Source organism: Corvus hawaiiensis, chromosome 26 (assembly GCF_020740725.1).
Source record: "Corvus hawaiiensis isolate bCorHaw1 chromosome 26, bCorHaw1.pri.cur, whole genome shotgun sequence".
NCBI lineage: Eukaryota > Metazoa > Chordata > Aves > Passeriformes > Corvidae > Corvus > Corvus hawaiiensis.
In genome coordinates, this window is record NC_063238.1 from 10,113,868 (window position 1) to 10,126,109 (window position 12,242).

At 36.5% G+C, this 12,242-nt stretch overlaps 1 protein-coding gene across 1 annotated transcript in view; it reads right to left on the bottom strand.

Moving 5' to 3' along the window:
- ARFGEF1 (ADP ribosylation factor guanine nucleotide exchange factor 1) overlaps positions 1-12,242 on the bottom strand; it is an 87,198-nt gene that overhangs the window by 54,271 nt on the left and 20,685 nt on the right. Inside the window, exons 2-4 of the mRNA XM_048287044.1 lie at positions 6,765-6,795; positions 2,699-2,855; positions 1,505-1,651 (exon numbers count right to left, since the gene is read on the bottom strand). Coding sequence (XP_048143001.1) covers positions 1,505-1,651; positions 2,699-2,855; positions 6,765-6,795 — 335 coding nt within the window. The remainder of the gene's footprint in view (positions 1-1,504; positions 1,652-2,698; positions 2,856-6,764; positions 6,796-12,242) is intronic.

A 12,242-nucleotide genomic window follows, 5' to 3' on the forward strand; every position in this document is an offset into this window, starting at 1 on the left:
CTATCTCCCTGATGGAATTAAAATTCTTCAGACACCATACTAATCACCAGAACCACACAAGAGTCTAAGAAGATATATGATCCATCCTTCAAAACATACTGGAGAAGCAGGGTCCACATTCATCTCAGAACTGAAGGGTTATGAAGCCTAAGAGAATATGACTGACTTAGCAGTTTCATTGTTCTTCAAAAGCCAAAACTTCTGGTCTTTGCCAAGGTTACTTAAAATTTTCAAGCTTTTTATAGTGTTCAGTGTATTGGACAAAGATGGAGTCAAAGTCAAAACAGTACTCTCCACTTTCCCAGTTGCTCTAACATGGAAATCAGCTAAATTTAAACAGTGAAAAAATTAAGGCACTGAATTTTACAAGCATTTTACAACTGTTGAATAATTTACTTTCTCAACTGTTCTGCTGGACAGAAGGAGTATTATCTCTTAAAGCCCCTTCAGGCGGGGAGGACTGGAATAAGAAAGCATTCAGAGAGATGGTATTACAGTGAGAGAGAGAGTTATAATAGTTTCAGCCACTGAAAGTTTAAATCAGTGAAAACTTTGGTTTGCAGGATGAAAAACATCTTAAACGCTTGGGCAAAACAAAACAACAAATCTAGAAAACGGCAGAATGAACCAACATTTGTAACAACCATTTGCTGGAGAAGTGGAGTGCAAAAAAGGAACAGGGAAGGTTTGAGCTATGAAAAGGAAGAGAAGAACAAACTATGTTCTTTGCACTAAAACAAGTAAATACAGTCTGCAAGAAAACCCAATGCCTCAGGATACGTATGCACAAGATTATGAGGTAACAAACACTCCATTTCTCTTAATTAACTTCAATTGCATTCTTCACTGCCGCTCACCATTGCAGCCATTCAAAGACTGCTGTTACAGGAGCAGGGTACCACATTTCCACTAGGCAGCTAAATTCTAGTACTTGGCATAGCAATTTCCTGAAACAAATACCCATAATTAATGGCTGCAATCAGGAAACAGGTTCCCCAGAAACATTTGTACAAACTCCACATGCAACAGTTATATAGCCTGTGGAAAGAAACCCTGGACCTCCTTCAAGCAAGTGTATGACACAGCAGCACAAAGCTACCATGGTAATGTCCAACTGCCAGGTCTAATTGCATTTTATCAACCAATTCCAAAACGGATTTTAAAATCTGCTGCTTAATTAACATTTCCCCCACTGGGAGTGCAGGATTGTTTGACAGTAATTCCTCACAATTAGAGGCTCCAAAGGTCTACTGTGAATGAATTTCAGCCAGTAGTCTATGTACAAGATTTGAGGCCATAACCATGAGTTTGCCCAAAATGCAGTGGGCGAAATTAGGGGAAGGGCACAGGATAGGGAGTTTCCACCTCCAAGAAACAGGATCAAGAAAATATTTTAACACTACCACAACATTTACAAATTAAGCGCTTCTGCTTTTGAACTCTGAGATCATTAATATCTTCCTGCTGCCACAACTGTAAATATAGGAAGTATTAAACATGTTACCTTTATTATTTGTAGCTGAACCCCTTCGTCTGTTTGAGGGCCTTGAAAACAGCCACATATTGTCTCGATAATTCTATCAATTAGTTTTTTTCCTGGAGCTGTACTGTCTGGAGCATTGCCTGTCAAGTGCCCATATGCTATAAGTTTCTGGAGAGAAGAGAAAAACCCATGTAAATAAGAGCTTAAAAAATTAAGCCAGCTTTTTGTTATAATAAATAAATTCACTTGATATTTCTAACTTGCACAGAATAATTAAAACAGCACATTTTACCCCATGTATCATAAAACATCAAGGATTTTTTTACATATCCTTCAGATTTATTAAATTTTCACTCAGCAACTGCTGTAAGTTTGTCAGCAAGTTTAACATTAAAGGTTTTGTTTATCAGTTAACAATATTTTAAAACAATCAGGATTCTAAAAACTAACTCACATCACACAAGTCTTCATATGTAGTCAACACACAAATGTTTTTCATACCAGATAAACCAGCTGCAAATACTTTCTATTTGAGCTAGTAGCTAGTGTTCTATTTTTAAGTGTTTCTTCTGTTTTTAAGTGTTCTAGTATCCTTTGCTTTCCCTAGGTCTTCAATACTTAGAAATGGAATTTATTACAAAATTAGTAGAATCCTCTTCTGAACACTTTAGGCACAAGAGTATTTGTAAATCCCCATGCTTCACAGAGCAGCATCATGGTATGAGAGCAGGCCAGGCATGCATGTGCCTGTGACTGTAAACGGAGTTCACTGTTGGGCTACTCTGGTGGAATGAATGGCTAAATACAACGCTGCAGAATTTCTTCTGAAAACATTACAGGAGCCACAGAGTTTTGAGAGACTAGAGTCAAACTGAAAATAATTTATTGCAGTTATAAATAGCATAAAATGAATTTGCTAATGCTATACCTGCTTTGCTAGCTCAACACATATTTAAACACACAGAAATAGGTAGCTGTACATAATATCCTAACAGGTAACTGTGGTAAACCATATATACACAAAGAAACACATACATAAACTACATAAATAAGGCATATATTCATCTTTTGTGAGAAATACATTCTATTTGGCTGTGTGTGCAATCAAGTAAAATAATAAAAACCCCATTATGTTAATTATCACATATAACTGTACTCCCCCTCCAAAGCAACAGGATTTCACAGTTGATAGTTAAAGCTCATCTTCATACAGACCTGTAAACAATCTAGAGATGTACTGACAATCCTGGGGCACTTGGACTGGCATGCCAATTCAAATGGTAGGAAGTATTTGTCCGCTTCAATGAAGCTTGTCTTTGATTTCACAGGTGGAAGAGTGCTTGAACCAGACTTTGCTTCTCCATGAGGGGGACTAAACAGAGTGACTGTATTAGAATACTGTAAAGTGATCACATTAATAGTTCTCACCACCATAATGTTTATGAATGAAATAAAATATCAAGAAAATTAATGTTAGGAAAGACTAACTTCTAACAACAGTAATACATAAAGTATTGTTAACACCTTTTATACTTCATGGCTCCTTTGTGGAGCAGGCAAACTGACCCATCTGCACTCTATAGGGATAATCAGTGGTACGTGCTGGTTTGGAGGCATAGACCTATTTCCTGTCAAATACCAAAGGACTCCCCTTACTAGACTTGCAAAAGCAATACACTAACAAAACAAAACAAAGCAAAACAAGCTGAACCTTTATCTTAATCTCGGCTTCAGGTAACACCACTTAATTTAAGAGTTCAGTGGTTACTAATGTATCGCACTTGGGTAAATTATCTGAAATTACTAACTGTACAAAAGCAAGAAAATTATGAGCTGTTCAAGTTTTATTGATTACAGCACTTTTAGAAAGGTTGTGCTCAGTAATACTTACCACAAAAGGATAATTAAGAATGGGTCATTTTTCACTAATTTCAGTGCATCAATGCAGTTTGACTTTGGCTCAAAGCCAGATGTTCTGATTTTTCATTTCACAGAATAACTCATCACCTTTACATAAAGCATTCCTAACCTTGTTTGTGCACACATAGGTATCTTTAGATAAAAGGTAAACTACGCTATCTTACACAGACTTGATAAGCAGTATTAAAAAAAGTGGAAAACGTCATAGTCTGCAGTGAAGGCTTACAGAATTCTTGCAGTAGTTCAAATAGATCTTTATAGAACAACTTCATTCAAATACAGCTCCTATGTATGTTCCAAATTAAATCAGATGCTTCAAGGAATGCATTCAATTTCATGTTCCTGAAGTAGAAGATGAACTGCTAAGAGTTTATTATAAATCCAAATCATGATTGCAGTCCCATGCATTATGGAGTGGGCCTTAAACTAATCAATATAAATTAGTTTCAGCTTTTCAAGAAGCAGGCTGGATTGTGCTGGAGATGGTATCTGTCACCACATTCAAACAGATCTTGTTTAGGCTGCTCAAAAAGGGCACCCAAATTCTAAGTCTTAAGAGTAAATAATTAGTATTAAGACGCTACTTTTTACTGACTAAATCTCTTTTGAAGGTTTAAGAATTTATCCCTTCACGTTTTTTCCTGAAAAAAAGCAGAGGTTTGTTTTTCTGTTGGATGCACAACTTTATTTACTGCCCTGTACTGTTTTGCTGGAAGCAGAGCTCTTTTGAACAACACCCTAATCAGATAAGTTGCAGAGGAGTACATGACTCTTCTGTGTTCTTAAACCTCTCTGATATTCCTATAAAAGCTTTACTCTGAGGATGAAAGGGCAGTTATCTGTTTCTTATGTCTTATGACAAGACTGTTCCTCATCTAGTGATTATGTCCATTGAAACCATTAAAATTAAGTTAAAAAGAGCATTCTGGAAATAAACCTAGAATTGTTCAAAACAAGGAGCAGGCCATGATGAGATTCCAAAAATGAAGAACCCATACCACAGCAAGCTACTGCGTAAGCCTGGAGTGCCTCTTAATTCTCTTAATTGAAAGCTATTTTAAAATGGGCAAGATATTAAATATGGAAGATGATGCACATTCGTCTCTGGACAAGCAACTCAGTAAGCTCATCACACTGCTAATAATGTAAGGGAAGGGGATAGCAGGGAGGAGAGAAGAGAAACTCAAAAGGACTTTTCTTCTTAATGTCAGTGAATTGCTTTGAAACCCAGAAATTATCCCCAAAACCTTCTTCCACCAAGGCATCTACAAAGCATGGGAATTATGAAATATGCTGATATTTATGCATTAGCCATAGAGAAAGGTTAAGGTATGTATCAAACAATGGATTTGGAAAATTATTTTGGCAGCATTTGCTGTGTAATGGTTACATAAATCAGCTCGTACTTTTCTATTCCCTTCCCCTCCACCCCACTATCAAATACCAGTTCTGTTTAAAAAACAAACAGCAGAACAAAAGGAGCTGTTGTCCATGCAAAATTTCTGGAAAGTGGAAATGTGGATCTGTTCTTCAGTGCATTCCAGGTTAACTGAGATCAGTTACCTTGAACAGGGACTGGAAAAATTTAAAGACTCATCATTAGAAATCCCTTATTAGGGTATTTGAATCTCAATTACAGAAGTAAGAACCTGAAAATAATTTAATAGACTAAGAAGTTTCTCTATTCTAGGGCCTAGAAAAACAGTACATTCTACTGCACCTAAAAAATTTGACTCTACAGTAAGAATAGAGAAGTCCATTAAGGGTTTCCAAGTCCAGCAAAGCCTTCACAGCAGCAAAATGCTATTGTCAAAATAAAGACAGCACTGAAGAAATCAAAATCTATTTAAAAAATGCATATAGGAAGATAAGACATACACATTCTTCCCTCCAAAAAATCACAACTTCAGACATTAATAGGGCAGAAATTATGCACCTGAAGTCCAGAAATGGCTCAACCATATTTGTAGAAATGATTTTAATTCTGTGGTCTCATTAGTTTTAGCATGGTATTTAACTACAGGACCGGATATTACTTTTCCATATTCAGTGCCCAGAACAAATATCTCTCACTGAATATTTAATGTAAAGCATTTTTTCTTATCATGCTTCACAATGTGGACTTCTGCTTTATTTATACCACTCTAAGAAAAACCTATTATAAATTCACATTATTATTTTCTGAGACAATCTTGTAGTGCTGGATGCAACATTTTCTAAGCACTACATCAATATTCAATTTATTTTTACAATCTTACTATGAGCTCATTGTCTTGACTTTATTTTGCTGGTGGAAAGCAAATCACAGTCTCAATCAGATGCACCCACTAAGTTTTATGTGCCCAATTCGGTAAGATGGAAGACTAAATTTTTCAGCATATTTGATATTAAGTTTTCCTTTACATCTTCTGAAACAAAGTTCCCACTGACTTTATTCCAGCTAGAAGTGATTCTATTTTCCAAACCAAAATTGTAGATTTCTGCTCAAATATGCAGGAGATGAAGGAGAAATCATTAACATCCAACTCTGACAGCTGTGGTTTAAATGATTTGCTGAAACCCAAAATCCAGTTACAGGGCAGAACAGAGATCCCCAAGCAGTACCCATCTGCTTAAGAACACTTTCATCCTCAGTTTCACCCACTGATCCAATTCTTTCAACAAGTGGTATGAGCAGTCCTCACCACACGGCCCTGACTCAGAGTTAGCAATGTACACTGCATGAAGAAGACGATCCTGTGGACCATGTAATGAAATACCAGTATGAGATTCCACAGCTTAGCAATACTTAAAAGTTTGTTGGCAGCAAAGGACTGCTGAATGTCCATTTTTGGTTTTACCTTCACATGCAGAGGAACTACTTCACAAATCTACACCTATTCCCTAGCAAGGTCCTTTCCAGACACTATCTTTTCCAGTTACATTACTTTTCTCTGCTCATTCCCACTTCCTCACCCCAGTCTCCTCCCACTGATCACTCACTTCAAGTCTTATCTGCAATCTTCCCCCTTCTCTGAATCTACTTCAAGGCTCTTCCACCGATACACTGAAAGAAATTTCTGTGCCATCGACAAAGATATTTTCCAACTTTGATCCCCATTTCCTATGCGGCCTGGCCAGACAATACCACCCTGCTCCCTCTAAGCTACCTTCTGCTGCTTCTCCCAAGCCCCATGCCTTGCACCAGAACAGCCAGCCACATAAAGGAACACTACCTGTACATTTCCAGATACCACCAACTACCCAAAATATGTTGAAAATGCTTTTCCAAGTAAGCCCATACTCCCCGTGCAGAATAAGTATGGTACACATTTTAAGATGTTAAAAGCACTATCACTTAATACAATGAACTATCACATACCTTTGCTTTTCTGTTTCAGCCTTTATTTCCTCTGTAAAACGAAACAAAGGCATAGTTATAGAAATGGTATCATAAGCACATATATAAAATTAAATAACAGAAAACTACTGGAAAACAAAACTATTTAGGCAAACATTTGAAACCAGGATTATTATAAAACAGAAAATACATGCTTACAGTTTCCTAAGTACCTCTACTTTCCACCTGCATTGATTGCAAACTGTATCATAAGTACTTTGCAAATCTGTATTCAAAACTGGATGCTGAGATTTGCATCCAGTCATGCCAGCTAAACATCACATCCCTGGAATGCTTCAGTGAAGACACTGGCCAGCTCTTTTCACAGCTGACGTATATGTTAATAATACGGAAAACACAAGCATTATTAGAACTATCAATTTACCCATGAAGTATATAAGGTATATACTATTGATAAACACAGATTATACACAAACACAACCAAACAATCCATCACTGCTAGTTCTTATATGAAATCTTAATGACCAATTATCACCCTTGGTTTTAAACAGTGTTAGATACCACAGTAATGACTAAGGGAGAGGAAAAAAGTCTGTAGCACCTCTATTTCATACTATTTCAAGCAAATTTTTAACAATACATTTTCAAAATAATTTTAAATTACTGGAACTTATTTTAGGAAGCATCTTTGATTCAAGACTAGTCTTGTCTATTCTCTAGTCATTTTGCATGCTTAAATCATGGGGAATTTCATAAAGCCTAGGTTTTCCAGTGCTGAAGCAATACATACTTGAAATAAACTGTACAGGATCATGAATGAATATATATTTGTGTGTGTGTGTTTTTAAGAAATCCTCTCAGGAGATCTATTCCAGTATCAAGTCCTGTTCAAACATGCAAAACCATAATCAACTAAACCAAACACTTTACTTTGGTTTTTGTATATAAGCCTTAAACTAGTGGCATGGACTGATTCTGACAAAAACCACACCAACTTAATATTTCTAACTAAGCTCCCACGTAGGAAAAACACACTTTGTCTGCATCCTACCCTTCATTTATCATTTCACATGGTCATACTGATTCACTTACCTAACACAGCTTCTCATGCTTGGTATTTTATCACAGATCACTAGCAGCAAATACATTTACTAACTGACTTTCCCAACATCAAGAAAACTAAACATATGGAATGCACATCAACTTAAAATCTACATCTTATTTCTGGTAAGACTGATGTTCATATTTACCCCCAGTAAGCCCCAGAGGTTAGGTTCAGCAGTTCATCCCAGGAACAGCTACTCCAGAAGCTGATCAAATCTGAGCTGCTACCCAGGACTAGACAAAACACGAAAATAATTCCATATTCCAGACACTATGCATTCCTCAGTAAGTAACAATAAAACTCATAGTCAGCAATGTTTCAGTAAAGTGTACCTTCCTCCCAGATTATGACATTCAATCCTTTTACTTGCTTGAAGACAAACTCCTGACCAACAGAAAGGAGAAGAAACTCTCTTCCTCCCTTCCAGCATCTTCATACCTTCCATTATTTTACCTCTCACTTTAGCATTCACACTCAGGAACTCTGCTCCCTGAGATACTCTGAAGTCTGTCCATCAGACAACATTATCAACCAAAAGATAAAACTGAACTGCTTCTGAGTTTAAAGTTTCCAACAAAACTGACCAGAAGTAAAAAACTTACAGAAGTCTCAATCTAATGAAATGTTACTACCATTTCAAGCAGCATTGCCTCAGTCTATTAATGTGAAACTACTGATTTTATAACCTTTGTTAAATAAAAAGAAAGGTTCTTACAGTGGCTGATGTAAATTATTTTTACAAGACTAAAATATTTGTAATTGCAGAGAAGGATGATATGATACTATTAGTATGAATGAGGTAAACCAGCAGACTTGAACCTTACTTGTTACCCTTGAGAACAGAGGAAACCTAATTTCTTTCACTGTCTGATTGCTCCCTCTGCTCTCCAAGCCAGAACACAAGTTAATCACAGTACAATTTCACGGTCATGTATCAAGCACATCCAGTAGGAAGCATACAAAAATTCAAGAAGCATTATCAGCAGAAAACCAGATCATAATAAAGGTAACTAACAATTCTCATGCTAGATAAATAATCTGTTAAAGACAATGAACCAGAACACCGACCAATGCATTCTTTTAAATGGGAAAAAGTAATCCCTGCAGAACTAAAAATTAGCTAGAAAAGAATGATTAAGCCAGGCTTGAAAACATTCCTTATTTTGCTCTCCCTCTCTCCAAACACACAACCGAAACTGCAGCAGAGAGGATCTAAGAGCTGGAAAAGCTTATTATCTCAGAATCACCATTCATTCTGGAAGGGAAGAAATAAAGACGATGTAAGATGCTGAAACAAGGGATGAAAACTGTAGGGAAGGACAACAGCTTCCTGTGTATTATCTGTGATGTAAACACAGATTACTACAAAAAATAGCTCCGATTATTCTATGGCAGAGAAACAATCACGTGTGCTAAAATGGAACTAACTGCAATTATTTAAAAGTGCAGCAGAAATGACAAAATAAAACCCCTCTGAATCTCCCACTGACACACAGCTCCAGAAGATCTCTTTACACATCTCTATCACAGAATTAATGGAAACACATGAAGCTTTTGCACACAGAAGCTAGAGCTGATCACAGAGATAAATTATTTTCCAGTTTTCCAATGGTATGCATCAACTTTTTCACCAAGCAGGTAAAATGAATCACGTACATGAGTTTCAACATCATTTTCCATTTCATCTACACTTCTACTCTACTTCAAAGAAATCTCTGAAAATGTCTAAGACCTTTGTTGTTGGTTTTGGCTGGGTTAGAGCTAATTTTCTTCACAGTAGGTTGTATATGGTGCTGTGTTTTGGATTTGTGCTGGAAACACTGTTGATAATTCAGGAATGTTTTAGTTATTGCTGAGCAGCGCTTACAGAGAGTCAATGCCTTTTTCAGTTTCTCACTCCACCCCACCAGCGAGCAGGTTGGGGATACCCAAGGACTTGGGAGAGGACAGACCCACAATAGCCAACCCCTACAGACCACAGGGATATTCCATTCCACAGGGTGTCACACTCAGAAATAAAAAACTAGGGCACGAGGTGTGTGTGCAGCTTGCCTGTTGCTGACTGGCTGATAATTGGTCACCTGCTGGTGAGCTCCTGCTTTTTTTTTTGCATCACACATGTTTCTTGGGTTTGATTTTCATTGTCATTTCTCCCTCTTTTCTTTTTTCTTTTTTTTAAATTAACCTATCTTTATCTCAACCCAAAGTTTTTGCACTTTTACCCTTTCACTTCTCTCTTTGATACAAGCCAGTGAGAGGCTGTGTAGGGCTTAGTTGCTGGCCAGAGATAAACCATCACAACAGGCATTCGTAATTTCATTCTCACCTCTCCAGCTTTAATTCACTCCTTTAACACGTCATTTGAACTTCAGACTGCTCATAGTTTTTATTAAAAACCAAGCTAGTTTCCAGTTTTCTCCTTCTTCCTTTGACACCTTATAACCAGCTAATCTCATTTACAACTATAAAATCAACAAATCTCTGTAATGACAGTGAGTACCACCAAACAGCAACATCAAAATGGCCAAGTAGGTCAGGCAGGTGTTGTGGGCAATACTGGATTATAACACTGAACAAAACTCCAACTTAAGACTAATTCATTGTTTACCCTTCTGTATCCAATTCAAAGTATGATTTAAACCTTAACTGCATTGAAGGGCATCTCTAATAACCTAAATTTCAACTGGGTATCTTTAGGTATTATTTCCTTCTGATTACCTAAATATGCTGTCATACTAAGTGAAGTATAAATATTCTAGAGTTATACTTTGGCAGAAATCAAGGATTACATTCTCATCAGGTAAGGAATAATTAAACTGTTACCTTTAGGAACACTACAGAGAGCTAAGTTCTATGATATCAACATCAAACTGTACATTAGATTACTGGAGAAAGAATTCTTATGGAACTTGCTATTGGGAAAAATGCAAACTATTTACCATAAAGTGGAAAAATACAAGTTCATTACAAAATACTATGCTAGGTAAACCCCACACACCTAGAAGTATTTAATACATCTCTCATTCTGTTTTTCCATTCTTGCATCAGAATTGTATTCAAGAACAAGTACATATTGCATTCCCATTATACTGTATTCTAAACAACTGATGTTACCTGCCAGAAAAGCACATACATAATTCTCAATTCCACAAGGATCTGCACATCTAAAAGCTAATATTCACTGTAAGCATTAAAATAAACGTTTATTAAATATATAATGAATTCAAGGCAGTAAGCAGTGGCATTTTAAACAACTGTAACCATCCTGGCTAATCAGAATGTAGAACCATCCAAAGCAGCACAGGCTGCAATACTTCAAGGAAATGAGTCAATATTTGGAGTTCACATGACTTACACCATAGAAGACTACCATGAGAAGGAAGCAATTTGCATTCAATTCTTTCAAGTCAAAGCAGGTGGATAAGATCCAAGGAACACGGAGTGAAAATGAATTTAAAGCGCCATCTATATTTAAAAAAAGGTGAAATCCAATTAAAACATTAAAGCCTTGCTTGAATTTACTTTGCTTGCATTCTTCCATCCAAGTATTCTAGTGACTGTCTCCAGTATCATACAAAATATTGTGGCAACTAAATGATTAAAAGACCCCGAATTGTCCCTCTTTAACAATACTGACAATGTCCTTCTCCATGTCAAGGTATACAAAAACTCTGTAATATAAAACTAGAAATTCCATATTTATTTGAAGATAACTTTAAGTAACTACACTCCCAACTGTGTAGCACGATTATTACACATATGGTAACAGTTTAATTTTTAAAAAGTACCAAGTTTGAACTTACAGTAGTAAAGCCACATAAATTTGGAACAGGAACAAAAAAACCAATTTCTCCCTCAATGAGATGAAATTCCAAACAGATCATGCTGAGTACATTTTCCCCCTAACTGGGTTATTAGAATATATTTCTTAGAAAATATCTGAAACTTACTTATTTTCTTGATACCTGTTAGCTTCAAGCAGTGGCAAAAAGTCTTGTCTATTCAGCTAAAGTAAGGAAGTACTGACACCCACAAGCCACTAACAGACTTCAGAAAAAAACTAAAACAACTATGTCTAAGGAGTCCAAATAATGGAACCGGAGAAACACACAGCAGTTTTCACCTCAAGCTCCACTGCACTAAAAAAATTATGGTCCAGAGAAGCTCTCTGTGAGCAATTTCTGCTAAGTCAATACATCTATGAAAACCCAGTAAGTTTATGTAAAAATACATGCTGCAAATTTAGGACTTGCTTTTACCCAGACATTGTCCCTAACATCTAAACCACTTACAGATCTTCCACAAAGCTTAAGATTTGCCAAGAGACAAGTGTCCAAAAAACAGAGAGATTTTCTTGATGCTTCCAGCTGAACCACTCTTCTTGCTCCCACAGA